This window comes from Channa argus, chromosome 16, assembly GCF_033026475.1.
Source record: "Channa argus isolate prfri chromosome 16, Channa argus male v1.0, whole genome shotgun sequence".
NCBI lineage: Eukaryota > Metazoa > Chordata > Actinopteri > Anabantiformes > Channidae > Channa > Channa argus.
Window position 1 is genome coordinate 20,045,900 of NC_090212.1, and position 18,555 is coordinate 20,064,454.

The 18,555-nt window shown below is 40.5% G+C and overlaps 1 protein-coding gene across 3 annotated transcripts; it reads left to right on the forward strand.

Annotated features, from left to right (window-relative positions):
* Positions 1-284: 284 nt before the first annotated feature.
* On the forward strand, positions 285-18,218 carry nsd2 (nuclear receptor binding SET domain protein 2). Of its 3 annotated transcripts, none has more exons than XM_067479611.1 (22): positions 285-963; positions 2,486-3,138; positions 3,692-3,860; positions 4,022-4,188; positions 4,610-4,960; positions 5,629-5,848; positions 6,280-6,389; positions 6,564-6,684; positions 6,806-6,921; positions 7,165-7,254; positions 7,460-7,586; positions 8,062-8,262; positions 8,971-9,150; positions 11,010-11,166; positions 11,287-11,489; positions 11,812-11,915; positions 12,058-12,327; positions 13,118-13,234; positions 13,658-13,799; positions 13,929-14,035; positions 14,239-14,437; positions 14,930-18,218. In XM_067479611.1, the coding sequence occupies exons 2-22, from the start codon at positions 2,515-2,517 to the stop codon at positions 15,238-15,240; spliced, it is 4,086 nt and encodes a 1,361-aa protein (XP_067335712.1). In that variant the 5' UTR covers positions 285-963; positions 2,486-2,514; the 3' UTR covers positions 15,241-18,218. The 3 variants fall into 3 exon arrangements, with proteins under 3 accessions (XP_067335712.1, XP_067335714.1, XP_067335713.1); XM_067479613.1 differs by having other exon boundaries at positions 4,640-4,960; XM_067479612.1 differs by having other exon boundaries at positions 286-963; positions 6,564-6,657.
* Positions 18,219-18,555: the final 337 nt, after the last annotated feature.

The following is an 18,555-nucleotide window of genomic DNA, read 5'->3' on the forward strand; positions in this document are numbered from 1 at the left end:
CGCACATGTCGTAGTGTAATGTTGTGCATTGGCTTTACAAGTGATCAAAGCTGGTACCAAAGTAGTATTGCTACTTTGGTTGGTTAGTAGTTACAAATGCGTCAACTTATTTGCACCACTTAAGTCTAAGGTGAGTCCTGTATTATTAGGTAATTCTTTGGCCCTGTCTTCTAAAGGCGCCCTGTTAAGATATCCAAATTTAGGATTTTATTGTTTTCATATTCTCCTTATATCGATCCCGAGTGAAAACGTATTTGATCCTACATCCACGGGACATTTTCAGCGCAAAAGGTCTGACGGCCCAGAACTTAACAGGAAGTTGGAGGGGGCAGAGTAGAATAAATGGGCCTATAGGCCTGTACATTCGGCTATATTAAAATGTAAATATCGAGCTCTGTCTCACTTAATGGAGATTTAGAACAAAGGTCTAGGACAACCACAAGGCCCCAGGTCATCACTTATGCACAATTAATTATACTATCTTTCAGTAACTATAGTTATGTTAAAATTAGGTGGACATGTTTTATGTGGGTAAACAGGCTGTCAAGCGTTTGACTTCATATTTCTCTGTATGATTGTAGGGGAGCAAAATGTAACGGCGATAAAACTACTTTGTATTTAAGTTATGACATAATATCCCGTTTGTGATTTAAGAAATATACGTATAGCAATGCATCGTGGGTTTAAGCACTAAGGTTAAAACATAATATACAAACGCGGTGAGCCGCTGTGAAAACAAACGGGAGACACCGGGGTCAGCTACTTCCTACGGTTGGTTTTTTGAAAGGACCGGTTGGATCCTCTCTCCGCTCCCGACCAATCGGAAGTGAGTATTTTTCGCGCTGGTTGGCCGGAGAGTTTGAGTTTCCCGCAAGCTTTTGATTCGAGTTGAATGAAATCCTTCCCTTTACAGGATGATTACGGGCATATTTTCCCTTTAACCACCAAGAGGAGATTCAGCAGGTAACTATAAATAAGCGGTCTTTCATGTTATTGTCAACCCGGTGGATTTTTGCCGGTATGGGTTTTTACCAAATACACTTGTTCGGGGCCGGCCATCCATTTTAGCAAGAGAGGAGTTGCTAGCTAGCTAGCTGGCTACGTAGCTAGCTACTTGGCTAGCTAGCCCTGCTAACGTTAAATGTGCAATTTGACTTGGTTTCAATGGTACGCTGGTTAGCTTTCGCTAACACTGTTAGCTTGTTTGAAGCGAGCTGTCATGGCGCCTACAAAACGAGAACAGGATTGAAACAATAATACAACACTTTAACCAAGCTGTCGACATCATCCAGGTATGCTAACATGCATTCGCGGACTGGCTGTAATCCGGCATCGTAGCTGAGGTAGGTGGTCAGCCACATTAAGCTGTTCGTTGGCGGCTTTGTCTATTTGCTGGAATGCGGTGTAATGGCTGACTGTAGCAATGACAGAGATGCGGCTGTACACTATGGGAAAAAGATTGTCCACGGCTGTCTTCCATGAGATTCCCACATCGTGAGAATCGCTGCTTCGGTTTATAGCCGGAGCAAGTTTCGTGCATGACTTGATGGGGCGCTCGCTCGCTAAAGTTGGCGAAGTTACTTTGCGTTTGCCAGCGAAGGACTTTACTGAGCTAATGTTAGTTTTTTTGGGGATGACTGAGCAGCTCTTAAAACGTTTGAATTTGCGTTACTGTGACGTTGACTGTGCACTTTCGGACGGCTTTCAGCTGTATTACCGCTAACCTTAATAATGTTGCCTTGTAACAAAAACAGCGCAACGTTAACAACGTAACTTTCACCCGTAGGACGATGCATTTAATTCTATCAATTATTCATAGTCCAGTTGCATTTATCCGACTTGTCAGCTGCTTCTATTTCCGCGGGTTTTCTAGCCGGTGATGCAGTGGTTACGCGGCACCGCTAGCCACCAACTCATTGGGCATTCGCTGCATGCGGTGGAGCCTGCAGCCTGCCTTCTCCATCCCGCTTTGCCACGGATTGCAGCTAGCAGCTAGCTAGTCCTTTAACAGGAGAAAGCCAGCTTAAATTGTTGCGGGAATAGGTTTTCCCATCGGTGTTTGTTCATGTGCATGGATTTAATCGAAATTGTGTCAGACTTCTCGCTCAAATTTCTCGTGATCATCGCATGGGTCTTGACTTCATTGAGCCATTACTATTCGTTTACTCTGCAGAGGTATTGTTACAGACTTTTGGCGAATCGAGTCGCTCGACTTTCTCATAAAAACATCCAAACTACACAACTGAACGTCGCGTGACAGGTGCAGTTTTCTCTGTCGGCTCCAATCTCTCTGTTCATGCTCCGCTGGAGCAAGGGAGTGCCATTTTGTAAAATGTGTAACGTTATGCTCATAGGATTTATATCACAGAATGCCATTTTACAAATTGACAGAGTAAGGCGCACTCAAATGGAAGACATCGTATTGTTAATGTTTTCTCATTGAACCTGCGGATATAGAAGTTTCTGTTTGTTGCTTGTCCTGTAGCGCTGTGAGCCTGGAGGGGTTTGGATGGGATGGACAGCAAAGGTAGCTCACTGCCTTCAATGCCTGAACCAGCCAACCCAGTCAGCATGAAGCAGCCACCAGAATCCCTCAGTGTACGGAAAGGTCGAGGGGACATAAGCATTGACCCTGCTCTGATAATGGACAAAGCTGCTGCCCAGCTGGCTGCCACACTACAAGACGGTGTCCTTCAGAAGATGGCTGGCCACAGTCACAGCAACCACAGTCACGAGAGGCTCAAAGACCTTACCTCTCTTGTGCTGAATGGGGACCAAGACACGCTACCCAAGCTTTGTGCTCCAGAGCCACCTATGTTTAAGGGGGCTGAAGCCCCTACTACTAATGGCACCCATCAGCCCAACTGCAGTCCTCATACTGAACCTGAACTGAAGGTGACAATACCCCAGGTGATCAAGCAGCCGCTTTTTGAGCCATGCTTTACCAATGGGACCAGTTTAGCCCAAGCTACGGCCATGGAAGGTACTGTATCTGAACCTGAGAACGGAGAGGATGTGAAGAAAAGAAGGGGAAGACCTCATAAACCAAAACCTCAACCAAACCACAGTTCTGCTGCCAACTCCCTGGAGCCACTTGACCAAACAGATGCTGTAGATGTAACTGGAGCAGTTGATGAGGTTTTGCTTTTATTTCTGCTTTTAAGAAACGAAGGGTTAATATTTTCAAAACTAGAACCTCAGTTTGTTTGGGTAGGAATACTACAGTAGAACACATAGTGACAGGGCAGAAACAATACTTTGCAAAATGTGTAGATAATCCTGGATTTTAAAATGGACATTAGGACATTGTATTAAAGTTACACTGACAAACTGTACATGTAACTGTCATTAAACAGTACTGAACCTGTGAACAGCTGAGTACACAGTAAACGTTAAGAAAATGAGGTCCATTTGTTGACATGCACAATTTGCTCATATACCTTGAGGAAATTAATGTTTAAAATAAAGTAAATACAGTTTCCACGTAACCATAAAATTAAACACTTGCAATCCTTTTAACCCGAATGTGCAGCTGCATAGAATTAGTACCATGTATCCTGTTTTGGTGCATAGTTTCTAGCCAGTATTTATGTGTAAAACATTTGTAGTGATGTACTTGCTTGAATAGGTGGGGGGGAGTTATCCGGACTCTTTTGCTATTGATTAACTGCTTCTTTTACCTCTTCTCCAGCCTGATCTCATTCCTCAGTTGATGGAAGAACCTACTGAAGAGTGTCTGTTGCCAATCCATTTTTCAGCTGGGGATTTGGTTTGGGCAAAGGTGCCAGGATACCCCTGGTGGCCCTGCATGGTGACCATAGACCCAGAATTTAGCAGTCACTTCAAACAGAAACAGAAAGGTTAAACACACTCATGTTGCCTACATTACTCCTTCTTGCCTTCAATAGTCAAAATGTTTATGTAACACTTACAACTATTCCTATGCCTGAGCTAAAATTCAGGATTATAATTCATTTATACAGTTATTAATTTCTCTGTCACTTTGTTCACTTATCTTTAGCAACCAACAGCAGGTCGGGCCTCCTTTACCATGTGCAGTATTTTGGAGACGCCCCAGAGAGAGGCTACATCTTTGAGAAGAACATGGTGTCCTTCACTGGGGAGCATCAATACCAAACGCTTAGCCAGGGCAACAAACAGACAGCATCCCGCATTATCCACAAAAAGGTAAATCTGTCTGTTTTACCTTCAGATGCCTTAGCAAATTGGGCCAGAAGAGGATTTGTTTTTGTTTTTTTTTTTGTTTTTTTTTTTAGTTTGGTTTTTATTTATTTATTTTACAAAAACGTGGCTCAGAAATCCAGCAACATTTAAAACTATGGGCTGCCTTAAAATGTATAATAACATAATTTTAGATAAATCCTATCTATTGTATTTAAAATTGAGTGTCCTACTATTAGTTTTTAAAATCTTGTAAAAACAGTGTAAAATGTGTGTTTGTTAATGGCATTGTCTTGATTGCATGATGCATTTTCTTGTTGAATACAGTAAATAAACCTCACTGCTGTATTGTCTTTTTTTTGTCATTTAACCATGCTCCCTCCCCCACTCCCCACCCTTATTTTCTTATTTTATTTTTTTAATGTAGACCGCTCCCTCTGTACCCCGTAAATTGCAGGTGCAGTGGAATATGGGCATCATTCAGGCCAAGGAGGCCTTCAGCATGTCGCTTGAGCAGCGCCTTGCAAACTTTGCATTTCTGTATGATGATGACGGGCCTCATCTTAACCCCCACATTCTGGAGAAGCTGAAGCCAAAACAGAGTGACGAGATGAACCAGGAAACAGAGTCACGTCTCAGCCCGTATCTCCCCTCCCTCCTGGTAGGCCCTGCCAACAACCCCACAGCCTTTTCTCAGTCCCAAGACAGCACTTCAACAGGGAAAGAACCCAGAACAAAACTCAAAACAGAAGAATGGCAGAAGGGGGGCAAAGCTCAGGTAAATAAATTCCTGTGGAAAAACAAATTGAACCGCACGGTTTCTTCTAAAGAAATGCTTCAGTCGCACTTATCAGGGTTGAACTCATTTAAATTCATTTTCTGCAGACTCCCAACAACTGTGTAGTGAAATTCCTACTAGATGTGCAACTAACAATTATCTCCTCCATCAGTCACTCTAAAAACACGTTGATTAATAATTTTAGTCCATTTAATTTCAGCAAAGAGTAAAAGGCCCCTCAGTTTCTAAGAGCTCAACATGGCATTTTCAAAATGACATATTTTATCAGTTCAAAGCTCAAATGATCAGTTTGAAATCATGTATACTGGGAAAAGCAACACATCCTGATATAGGAGAAATTGACACCAGAGAATGCATGACTAAAGAATGTAAAAACTGATAAGTTCAAATCAGATAAAGCAAAAAATGGTTAAAAACATGAGTAATAGCTTTCCACCCTAGTATGCTATTACTAGTGGTAATTGGTTCATACTCATTTCATAGCAGCAGCTGCTGATAAGTAGAGAAAACAGTTGTATTGACTTATGACTTGCTCATTAACCTAAATTAGGTCTTAAAAAAAAAAACAATACAACCTTAAAATACACACAGTTATACTTTTATATTTGCATAACATCAGTAAATAGATTTGAATGTTACTTTTGCAGGATCCCACCACTTTAGCACCATATGTACAAGCTGAATCCGCTGTACCTTTGAAGAAAAAGAGAAGACCCAAACAGGCTCAGTCTCCCACCAAGACGGTGAGAAGAAGAAAGAAATTTGCAACAGACAACTCTTCTGACCCTGCAAAGAAAAGGAAATCGAAGCTGGTTTCTTCGACAGATGATGTTTCTGAACCAGTCTCACTTCCAGTTTCAATTCCAGGTTTGTTGAAAGTTGAAACATGGGCAGCAGAGCAGCATTAGCCATCTGTCAGGAGTTCATTAAATTGAATCCTGCTGGTGTTTACCAGTGCCATGAGTCTGCTGCTTTGAATTGAAAGGTTGAAAGTAATGTAGTCAGTTGGTTGTGTTATTGGGGAATTTGTTAATGAACGCAGCTACTATATTGAAGCATTTGCTCTCTTGGTTATAGAGAAAGGATATCGAAGTTCTTCCTGAGTCTGAGTGTGACCATTTATTAAGGGTCTTTAATTATTTTCCTGTAAACCAATTGGCTGTGGCAAATTTTTACTGTAAATCATTCAAAGCCAACTGACATTTGTGTCAGACTTTCTCATTCTAACCAATAACCTTATTAAAACTGTGGAGTCAAACCTGTTAAGATAACTTACATAACATGATTTATTTTTTTAGTCAAGAGAGAGCGGAAAAAGACTTTTAAAAGGCAGCTAACGGATTCTGCAGCAGACAAAGATCAGCAGCCTAAGAAGAGATGCAAAGTTAGCAAAGAAGATGAAAAACAGGTGAGTTTGATGTCATGTCGCATAAAAAACTGCACCTATTTTTACATGGTAATACTGTAGATTTAGGAAGATTATGCTGTGGAGTTTCCAAAGAATTTATTCAGTGCTCTGGGTTGGGAAACCTAATTGTTTTGTTAATCACATAAAATACTGAGTGAGAGTTTACCTTCCCAGGCCCCAGCTGATGGAATGGACAAAAAGAGAAGGAAGAAAACTGACAAAGATGTAAAAGAAACCAAGAGACGACAGAAGAAGTCAAAAGACGCTGGTAAACAAATGTTTTGTTCTCTGCAGGGTGAGCTACATTGCTGCAGTTCTCTTTTCTCTTCTCACTTGTTCTGTGGCTTCACTGTCACTGTAGCTGCTTTACTGTGGCCCAGTGGTAATTATAGTCCTACAATGTTTACTGTACGCAGATGACCAAGACCCAGCGAAACCAAAGCGTAGGAGAAAAAGGAAACAAGATGGAGAGAATCTGGTCACACCTGCCAAGGCAAAGAAAAGGAGGTCCTCCCCATGTCTTGATCCTGAGGTAAGAGGGAGTAACCTCAGTTGGTATTAACTTGAATTACACAGGCTCCATTGTCTTCAAGTATAGTCTTTCAGGAGGTTAATGCATTTCCAAATAAAGTATAGAGGGGTCAGAAGCTTTGACAACTGATTAGTTTTTTTTCTTCATCACCTACTTCTTAAGTAAATTCATGGGCTCCAGTCGATCATGTAATATTTTCCTGTGAATCGATGGGAGCAGGTGTTCACATTTTGGTAATTGCAGGGCTCTGGAAGCGAAGGCCGTCCTGATTCTCCAAGTGACAGTTTAGATGGAACAAAAAAGGGCGAACGGAAGAAGGAGTCTGTCTGCCAGGTAGGCCTGCCTTTTATTATCTGATCGTCCTTTTATTAGGTAAAACAAACTCTTGATGTAGGATGTAAAATGTAGGATGTTTCTTGGGAAAATTCTACTCCATTTGTTTAAAATACAAAGGTGGTGGAATCCTTTGTGGAATTTTCTGATCTGTTTATTCTGATTGCATGCATTAAAGGAAAAATGTGTGTGTGTGTGTGTGCAGATATGTGAGCATGCTGGTGAGGACTTGGTGCCCTGTGAAGGCCAATGCTGTGGGATGTTTCACCTCCACTGTCTGGGTCTCTCTTTAAAACCAGATGACAAGCTGCTTTGTCAGGAGTGCAGTACAGGTGGGAGGTTCACTTTTGTACAGCCAAGAATGGTTTTCCAGTTATTTCATACTTTTAGGTGACATTTTTACTAAATTGCAGAGTGGACTTTTTTTGTACCTCAGTGGCCATCAAAGTCAATCATTCATACAAACTTCATTTAAAAATCATTTACAGGTGACTGACAGGCCCGACAAAGACAATCTTAAATACATTTCACTAGTCACATTCATTCTAAAATACACACAAAAAGATTAAATATAACAAATCTGAATTAATAAACTAATGAAATGCATGTAACATAAAATTATTACTTGATAAAACAGATGAAAGGGTGATGGATACAACTGCAGGAATAACATGATTGCCTCTGATTTCACAGTAAATACCATGTGTGCATACGGTACGAGCATTGGTGGCCATTGTGTCCTGATGACAAACATGTCGATCGCTTGTTTGTAAGTGAACTCTTTCCCCCTTTGCGTTCTCTTCTCAGGAATTCACATGTGTTTCATCTGTAAGCAATCAGAGGGCGAGGTGCGTCGCTGCCACGTCCCACACTGTGGCAGGTTTTATCATGAGCCATGTGTCCGCCTCAACCCCCTCACCGTGTTCGACAACAAGGGCTTCCGCTGCCCGCTCCACACCTGCCTCAGCTGCCACTATGGCTGCAGCACCAAGCACAAATCGACCAAGGGTGAGAATCTGCAGCTTTACACACATCACTAAACGTTGTTCTACATTTTAAGGGCCCTTATTTTTATGAGGTCGTGTGGGGGGGGGGCTTGTTAAACAAAATGTTCACTTCTGGCATGTTGAACTTCAGACAAGGGGATGGAAATTCTTTTTTTGTTGTTTTGTTTTGCTTCTTTAAAAGCTGTGTGGGAAGGAATATTATGAGTCAGTTGTGCTTTTTAATAACTGTAAAGGAAATACATGACCAATTCTTATTAGTTATTCAGAACAAATGTATCTTGAGTAAAAAAAAAAGACAATTTTTCAAAAGTGTTTATATGGGATGCAAAAATAGTTTTTTTTTTTAAATACAGCAGTTTCTTTGCATGAAAAGTCAATTGAACTTCACAGTAAAAGCAGAGAGCAAGTTTTTGACACAACTTGAACTGCTTCCAAGGTTTCGTCCTGGGGAAAATATTTTGAGGTGAACACTTCAGCAATGTTTGAGTTAGTCTGATAATAAAGTTGCTTACTTTTTCTTTTCCCCATTTTGATTAATTTCCTTTGGATGCTTGTGGCCACGCTACTACATTTCATCTTAGCAGTTTCCCCAACAGCAATTTACTTATTTTTAGACTGAAGACAAATGTGCTCAAGGACACTTTGTGTGCCAGACATACGGGTTGTCTGAGTGTCTATCTGATGTTTTTCCTCACTCTGTGTGCTGCAGGGAGGTTGATGCGTTGCCTACGCTGCCCAGTAGCGTATCATGTCGGTGACCAGTGTGTGGCCGCAGGCAGCGAGATGATCACCAACACTGCCTTTATCTGTACCAACCACTTCAGTGCCAAGAAGGGCTACAGTCACCACAGTCATGTCAACGTCAGCTGGTGCTTCGTCTGCTCCAAAGGTTTGCTGCGTATTTATTTAAATAAACTGAGTTACACTAATGACATTGCATAGCAGTGGTGATAAGCTCTGACAGTAAACCACATAAATAGTAGCACTAGTTTTTTTTTTTTTTTTTTTTAATGTGGCCCAGATCTTCTCTAATCAGGCCGTAACATTAATACCTCTTGGTGATATACAGCATGGGCATCTGAACAGTCTGTGGTTATTCAGGAAGCTGCATTGTCGTGTGGGTTCTGACACCTATCTGTCATAACCATTAATGTTTTCCTCTGCTAACGTCTACCACCACTTGCTTCCTTTGATGTTGTGGTGGACAATGTTGAGGCTGCTTATTATACCAAAACCATTCTAATATGATATCATAGCTTTCCCGAAAGAAATATGTGAAGATAAAGGCTTTTCCAAATGTTCACCTAGAGCAACAAAATGTAGCCCTAAATTTAAGTAATATTTTAAGTCAATTAAATATCTGTGTGATGGGGCAGAACCAACCTCACTACACCATCGTTCAGTGTGAAACTATAAATCACATATGCTGCTTCTGAAAGTCAGGAAATGCTGAAATGCAGTAGTTGCAGAGAGTCAATTATTAAGTGAAATCACAGCTGTGATGTAATGTGAGTTAAAAAAAAAAACTTTTTTCAACTTGTGAGATAGAAATAAAGATGGGGGAGTCTTTGTTACACGTGTTTTATTTTTTTCCCTAAAAATGTCCCACAATGGCTGTTTGTCACAACTTTACTGCTGCACAGACTTTGTTTTTTGACAAAGACATACGTGTGTCAGTTTGACAGATGATTTGTCCGTCCGACGTCTTGTTAGCAAAGCTCTGTGTACGATAACGCTGTGAGTTTTGTTGTACAATTGCCATTTTCAGCCAGGAAGCAATGATTAGAAATTTGCTGCATGTATTACAGGACTCAACGATGAGGTGACCTGTGCCCTGTTTTAGACATGTAAAAACAGGTCACATAATTTAGCCACCCACTCTGTTACAAAATATACAAACACATTTGGCCTTTGTTTGGAAAAAGATGCCTAAAATAATATGAGTAAAATAATAAGCCAAAATGAAACTTGCTGTTTAGTGGGTATTTCCCCTACGTGTCTGTGGGGAAATACACAGGACTCTCTGTTTATGAAACAAAGTGTCAGACTGCCTTTCTGATTTCATATACATTTTAGAATGAGTTGAGTTCTATTCATATTGCGTGTGTGTGTTGCTCAGTATACATGGTTTAAAAAAAACATTTCTTTGAGGGTGATTTAAGTTCAGTCTGAGCTCATTTTCAGGTTGTAGCTGCAGGCTGTAGCGCAAAACTGTCTTATATTTTGAGTTATTCATTCATCATCCATGCACATTGTGGTGTGAGATTCAGAATCATGTCTTTCACGAGTGGCTGATTCTGTTACTTTCTCTACGTAATATTTAAAGTGCAGGCTTAATGATGCATTCATTCGATCCACACTACTATTTAAAGCTGTGATGCTCTGGGTTTTAAAAGACATTTTTTAAAAATTACTTTATTCATTTTTTTTTATATATATCTTTCATTACTTTGTCCTGTGCTATATAAATTAGGATTTTGAATTGCCCAGAAAGTGGTGTATAAAAATTTGAAGTCTAAAATTTAACTTTGCCTCACAACCAAAACATAAACTGACTATCAGTGATTGGATTGATTAACACATGTCAGCTTGTTTAGCTGCTACTTGGAGTAAACATTTCTGCTTTGTTTTGCCTGTTTTTTAGCATTCGTGCAACGATGGATCAACTGTCAGCTGTACTGCTGCTGACTCGTAACAAAACTTCTAAACTGCCTGTTGTAAAATGTCTGAATTGTCTTTGTGCTGCAGGAGGACAGCTGCTCTGCTGCGAGTCTTGTCCTGCAGCTTTTCATCCCGACTGTCTGAACATCGCTATGCCTGACGGGAGCTGGTTCTGCAATGACTGCCGGGCTGGAAAGAAACCCAAATACAGAGACATCATCTGGGTCAAACTGGGAACATACAGGTGTGGGGAAATGTATTTAGTTTCTTTTAGAAAAGTGTGTTCATTTTTTTTTTAACGTTCGCTTTCCTGCTCGTGCTTTACTATGAACTCATATAGTGTAACACATCTTTTCCTCTTTAGGTGGTGGCCTGCAGAGATCCACCACCCCCGAAACATTCCTACCAACATCCAGCACCTTCGCCATGAGATCGGAGAGTTTCCGGTTTTCTTCTTTGGCTCCAAGGACTACTTCTGGACTCATCAGGGTCGAGTGTTTCCCTACATGGAGGGCGACAGGGGCAGCAAATACCAGCGAACTGGCATCGGCAAAGTTTTTAAGAACGGTAAAGATTTAAATGACCTCACAGGTCTTCACGGTTTAAGCACTTACTTGAAACCGATTTGCAAAAAACCTGCAACCAAGCACAGCTGATGCATAAAAAGAATTTTCCCCCATTTACTTTTCAAAGGTAAAGATTTACCATTTATGCATCATAAGCAATACACTGAACTAGATACATTTACATAGAAAGTTTCTGTTTCTGAGTATTGTAATTGTTAATGCACTTGGTACATTATACCAACCATCATAACATTTACTTTACAGCATTGTTTTAAGTAAAATATTACCAGATGAATCTGTATGTTTCATTTATTTTTCCTCAGCTCTGTTGGAGGCTGAAGCTCGATTCAAAGAGATAAAAATTAAACGAGAGGCAAAGGAAGCACAAGAAAACAGCCGAAAACCGCCCCCATACAAATTTATCAAGGTGTGAAATCTCATTTCGTGAATCTTTGCTTTCCTCTGTATTTGTTCCCCAGTCTGTACATTCTAGCAGGTTACTTACAGTTCAAATGAATAAAAGATAAACTTAACTAAGCCATAGTTTTTCTAAATGTTTTGGGTTTCAGGTCAACAAACCATTTGGAAAAGTTCAGGTCTACACCGCAGACATTTTTGAGATCCCCAAGTGTAACTGCAAGCTCACGGACGAGAGGCCATGTGGGTTTGAGTCAGAGTGTCTGAACCGCATGTTGCAGTATGAGTGCCACCCTCAGGTGTGTCCCAGCGGGGAGCGCTGCTGTAACCAAGACTTCACCAAACGCCTGTACCCCGAGACAAAGATCATTAAGACCCCTGGAAAGGGCTGGGGCTTGATCTCCCTGCGGGACATCAAGAAGGTGAGTGGAGGTTTTTATTTTTTTTATAAAAAAAAAAAAAGTCTTCCAGTGGGAGCAGAGGACCGTTCTTATTAATGTGTTACACACCAGAAGTACAAAATAACAGACTCCTACCATTTAAGCTTAATATGTCTCCTGTTTTCAGAAATTATTTCCTAAAAGAGCGCTTTGGGCTTTGGCTGTCATCTGGCCTGAGACGGGAACAAAATCAAAACGACTTAGTTGCGTTCTGTCAAATATCTGGCTTTTTGTATTGCTTGGTTTTCTGAATCCTGTTTTTATTTTTATTGCATGGCCAATTAATTTGCCCCACCAATTCGAGATCACAAAGTGTTACTATCAGTAAGTGTATTAATAGACTTTAATAACAATACTGGGATCTTCTCCTCCCCAGCTGCACAGTACCGGTCCAAGCCCGGTAGAAATTGGTGCGGGTTGTGTCAGGAAGGGCATCCGGCGTAAAAACTGTGCCAAATCAACATGCGGACAATGATCCGCTTTGGCGACACTGAACTCACGGGATAAGCTGAAAGGACTAAATATATGAATAACAATACGGGGATCGGGCTCAAAAATCCTGCTCCTGTAGATTATAAAATAATTCTGTGGTTTTAACAAGTTTAAAAGAACCTTTCTACCTGCATTGTGCCTATGCTTTTATAGGCCTATTTTTACTTGGACATCTCTCTTGATCAGTGTCAAAGCCACATTATTCCCATTTTCATTTACCGTGGTAAAACCACTAAGGACATCGCTGGTCTCTAGTCTGATAATAGCGTTTTTCAAACAGGGTGAGTTTGTGAACGAGTACATTGGCGAGCTGATCGATGAGGAGGAGTGCAGGGCAAGGATCAAGTACGCCCAGGAGAACAACATCACCGACTTCTACATGCTCACCATCGACAAGGTTAGTGCCAATCCCACTGTGACCACACCAACCGTTAGAACTTGCGTTTTATTATACTGCGTGTGCTCCGTCGAAGGGTCGAGCTAGATGTCACTGTACTCAGAGGGAAAAGTTGTATCTGCTCCACAGTGTGTCAGGGCACTGTTTCATCAGCAGCAGTGCCATCTCTACTGAGAGCAAGAGCAACACAATGGTATTGCTTTGGGGATGTTGCATGACAAGTACCTGTAACATTACAGTGCTCAATACTACAAATGCCAATGGATTCCTGATCTCTTAGTTCTAAAAATACAAACGCTGCTTTTGTAGTAATACCAGGTCAATGAAGTAGTAATAGATGTAACTCAATCAGTCTCTATTCTATCACCAATAAACTGCAGCAAATCCCTGACTTGGAATGACTCCCTCTTTCTGATTTTTAAGGACCGGATCATTGATGCCGGTCCAAAGGGAAACTACTCTCGCTTCATGAATCATAGCTGTCAGCCCAACTGCGAGACGCAGAAGTGGACGGTGAACGGCGACACACGGGTCGGCCTGTTCGCCGTCTGTGACATCCCAGCAGGTGAGACGGGTTAGAAAACAAATCTGTTGATTCGCTGCAGCGTCATTGGCAGAATTGTTTTTACATGAATAAAACAACACCTTTGACTTCATATTTCTTCATAATTTCAATATTTTGTTTGTATCACAGGGACTGAATTGACCTTTAACTACAATCTGGACTGCCTCGGCAACGAGAAGACTATCTGTCGTTGCGGTGCGCCCAACTGCAGTGGTTTTCTTGGCGATCGCCCGAAGGTGAGCTCGGATTGATCATATCGACATGTTTCCTTAATCATAGATTGAAGTGGCTTTAATATAGATTTATATTATAGATTTAAGTGGGTACTGAAAAATGTTCATTGAAGAATAATTACAGAATAACTTGGTAACAACTCAGTTAAATATATGCAGCACGAGAAATCCCACCCATGTCGCTAAACTTGGCATCTCATCTGCAGAACTCAAATGGCCAAACGGCCGAACCAAAAGGGAAGAGGTTGAAGAGAAAGCATAAAAAGAGGAAAACGGAGGGGAAGAAGAAGTCTGAGGATGAGTGTTTCCGCTGTGGAGATGGGGGGCAGCTGGTGCTCTGTGACAAGAAAACCTGCACCAAAGCTTATCACCTGTCCTGCCTGAACCTCACCAAGAGACCGTTTGGTAAGAACCACCTGGGTCACCGCATGGATATCTGTACATATTTAAATTTATTCTGTAGAATTGGTTGTTGGTGTCTTTAGAGGACTATGGTTTCATTTAATCGTAAGAATTTGTTTGACTAATACCAACGTCTAATTTGGAAAATTGTAACGATTTACGAACAGCTTCACCACCAAGTTTTTACCTAGAATTTGTGTTTCTCTAAATATGACAAGTGAAACGTTTGTAATCATACACACAACTTCAGACCAACTGCATTTTAATGCAGCTGATAATTTGAGTTATCAGAAATATTTTTATTAGCAGTTATTTAGTAGAAATCCCAGATTTTTGCTGCTTTGCTGCTTTTCTTAGTGACGTATGACAGTAAAGCACATTGAGCAATGGGGATTTATACCAGGCTTTTATTATTATGTTGTAAGTCAATAACCATCAGATTAAGCAATAATAACCATTAGTTTGACCCTGTCTCCCGATCATTTGTCTCCCCAGGCCGCTGGGACTGCCCTTGGCATCACTGTGACATCTGTGGGAAAAACTCGGAGGCATTTTGTCAGCTCTGCCCAAATTCTTTCTGCAAAGCTCACCAGGAGGGGGCTCTGCGTCCCTGGCCCCCCACCGGGCAGCTGTGCTGCCTAGAACACGACGACCTGGAGGGAACCGTTAACCCGGACCAGGATGTCAACTCTGTGTCGACTGCCGCTACGGTCGCTGTCGTCAGCCGTCCATCTAAAGGCTCCAGGAAGGCGGAGACGGCCGAGGCTAAGACAAAGGGCTCCAAGAGGAAAGCAGCAGAGGCCTGAGGTGACCTTTGATCCCACATAGAGCCAAAAGACCAAACTAAACTCTTCAGATTCATCCAAATCTAGACCCCACATAATGTCTACAAGATCACAAGAACCACGGCACTGTACACGTTCATTATCAGGGAAAGCCGCTGATCTCTCACATCGCTTGGCAACGGCCTCCAGCTCGCCGCGCAAACAATTGTTTTTTTTTATTTTTTTACCATTTTCAGGTTTATTTTGTACTTGTCTGCACTGAGGCAGACCATCTGTGGTAAAGCACAAAGCAGCAGACTGAGCGCAGGTCAGGGAACCTGGGCAAGTGGATCCTAGCTCATTCTTCCACCAACCAAACTGCCTTTTTTTTTTTTTTTTTTTTAATCGTTTTGATTTTGTTTCATTTGATTGTTGTTTTTGTTATGAGGATTTTGAAAATGGGTGGAGAAAAAAACCGAACCCGTCAGTTTCTGCAGAAAAGAAGCTGAAGCAGCTGGAAGTTGAAGCAAGTGGTCTGCTAACTTGAATCTGTCACCCCTTCACTCAACACGAATGATCTTGAACGGCAGAGTTTTATTGCTGTATCTATATATGTGTGATATGAAAGACCAAAATTATGATTACTGGAATAGTGTAAGACATCAGAAAGGTTGCCAAATGGATTGTTTTATATATAATAATTAGACAGCTGGTTTTTATATATATATATATATATATATATATATATATATATATATATATATATATATATATATAAAATAAAAATAAAAAGTGCCACATGTTATATCAAACACCGAGACACTATGGAAAGGCCTCAGACGACCTCTACTTTACTTCGTAGTCATAGGTTACATTTAACTGTAGACATGTTTGCTATTTTACAGTCCATTTTGTTTTAGCTCAGACTTAGATTCATTTGTGTTACTTTTGTTTGTTAAAGAATCAGGATACTGAACTATGGCGCTACAAACCGTTCTATCTACCTGCCTGTCGAGAAAGCGAGGGATTCTAGAAAGTATTAACCCAAGACTGCTCTCAAGATGCTGACTAACGTAAAAACACTACTGAGAGGTTTATAGGTCTGTGACGCTCTCTGCTCACTGAGTGAACCAGATAAATGAAGGAACGACAGCAAATCTCTTGAACCTTTGTTTAAGTTTTTGACTCATAACCTTAAGGTGCTGTTTGTGTTTTCACTGAAGTATCAGAAATCATAGGTACAAAGATTTTTATGTCTACATACACACGTCGTGCTGTTTTTTGTTTTTGGGACATCTAAAGGCCTTGGGCCATAACTGGCCGTGGCTTTTTAATGGTTGCTAATTCATGTGGAGTTTATCTTGTAGCTGAGGTTTTAAACAAAAGACCTCAACGGTTAAACCTTTTTTGTTTTTTAGTTTTTTTTAATCCTCTGGAGTTTTAGGTCTCAAAACAGCATTTTGCTTCTTGTTGAACACTTTAATAGAAGCTCACGGCTCACTGGCTACATGTCTTTGCTATATTTCTCTTGTTCTCACTTGACAAGCCATCACAGGGAGCTTTCAGAAAACTCGAGTACGGTGGCCAATACTCTGCTCTTTGCTGTTTGGACCCTGACATTTCACCTCCCTGAGCTCCAGTCGCAGTTCCAGCTGTCTAACATCTGCACACGACCCTTGCGCTTCCAAACAGACTGTCTGCATGCAGCCTATAATTTCGGACTCTGTGCATAAATAGAACTGTGTCTGGAGCTCGAAATGCTAATTCAATGATCCTTTTTGTATTAAAGTTAGTGTAGTTGCCAGATTCTGACTTGAAAATCATCCATAACATCCCCTTTTTGTTTTTTTTGAGAGACCCAGAATAACTGAGTTTAATTTTGTGGAGTTGATATTTACAATTTGCATCATATTGAAACAGGCCTATAGATATATTTAAAGTATTTAGCCTAACATCTCATAGAGTTAGTTGCAAAAGTTACATAAACATAAATGGCTATTACAGCTAAAAAAGAATACAATTAACAGCCATTTTGGTAACAAATATACTGTTTTAGTAATTTTTTTTAAATCAAGATTTCAAATTGAAAGTTCACAGATTGAACCCAGCTTCTTTGTTCTGATGTCAGTCTTTTTGTGACAGAGTTAATATATTTTCGGTTTGTTCTGTCTTTCAGGTAAAATAGGAATTTGTTAACATCCCCTTCGGTTTCAGGAACCTGGTGAATATTTTCCAGCACCTCAATAGACTACAAACAGAAACATGGTAATTGGTGGCAGCCCTGACTGTTATAGTGCTTTATCGACAGTACGAGATGATTTTTTTTGTTTTTTTTAAATATATAGTTTTTTATATATATATATATATCTCCTCAATTCTCAAGCGTGAGTTTAGTCTCATGCTTTCTTCATTTTGTCACTGACAGTTAATAACTGTAAAGGTCCTGATGTTGCATAGGTTGTATTTGAAACAAGGTTTTTAGGAAAAAGCTCTTTGAAGGCTCCTTCAACACAGCCCCTAATTCCACATCTGCTCGTGTCCTCTGCCTACAGGCGTTTTAAAACTTTTATTTCACCCAGTAAGTTGCTGGCTAACCTCATTTAATTAAAGATTTCACAGGCGCTGGAATACAGATTCAAGTCTAGTTGATGATTTCAGATTTTTGTCATCACCTGGCAACTCCTCACGTTCGTGTCAGGATGTGAATCCAGATGTTAAATTTGGCACCATCATTTTACAGACTCGCTATACATACAGTCAGTGCATGATTTGAAACTGCTATTAACAGTAAGTGAAGTCTGAAATGTCCTAAAACGGCCACCATACTCTGAGCTTTGAGCTTTGACGCCATCTAAATCCCCGCTGGCCAAAGCGACAAGTTGCACATTCAGTAAGTGTGCATTTAAAATCTGGTCGTTTTATTTCGAAACACTAGGTTCTATCCCAAAATTTCAATGGCTCTGTCTTATCGAAGTATGTCCTGTTTTAAACATTTCAATGAGTTGTTTTTTTTTTTTTTCTTCAAGAACAAACTATAAGACTATTTGATCTCCATACTGTTTTGTGTTTTTTGCTCCCCTTTCTTCTTCTGTGATCTTGAACATCCTCAGAAAGCAGATTTGACTTGTACAGGCAACAGGAGGCCATTTCTACACCTGCACCTTTCTTTTAATTTTGGTTTTTGTTTTTCCCAGTGCGTGTAAATGAATGGGACATGTCCAGAGGTGCAGCAAATATGAGTATTTTGCAACTTTTCTATGTAACGACCTTCATCCTAACCTTGATTTGTGTTGAGTGAATGTAGTCCAGCCAGTTATTACTTTTTTTTTTTTTTTAAGCACTGTAATTCCCTGTAGA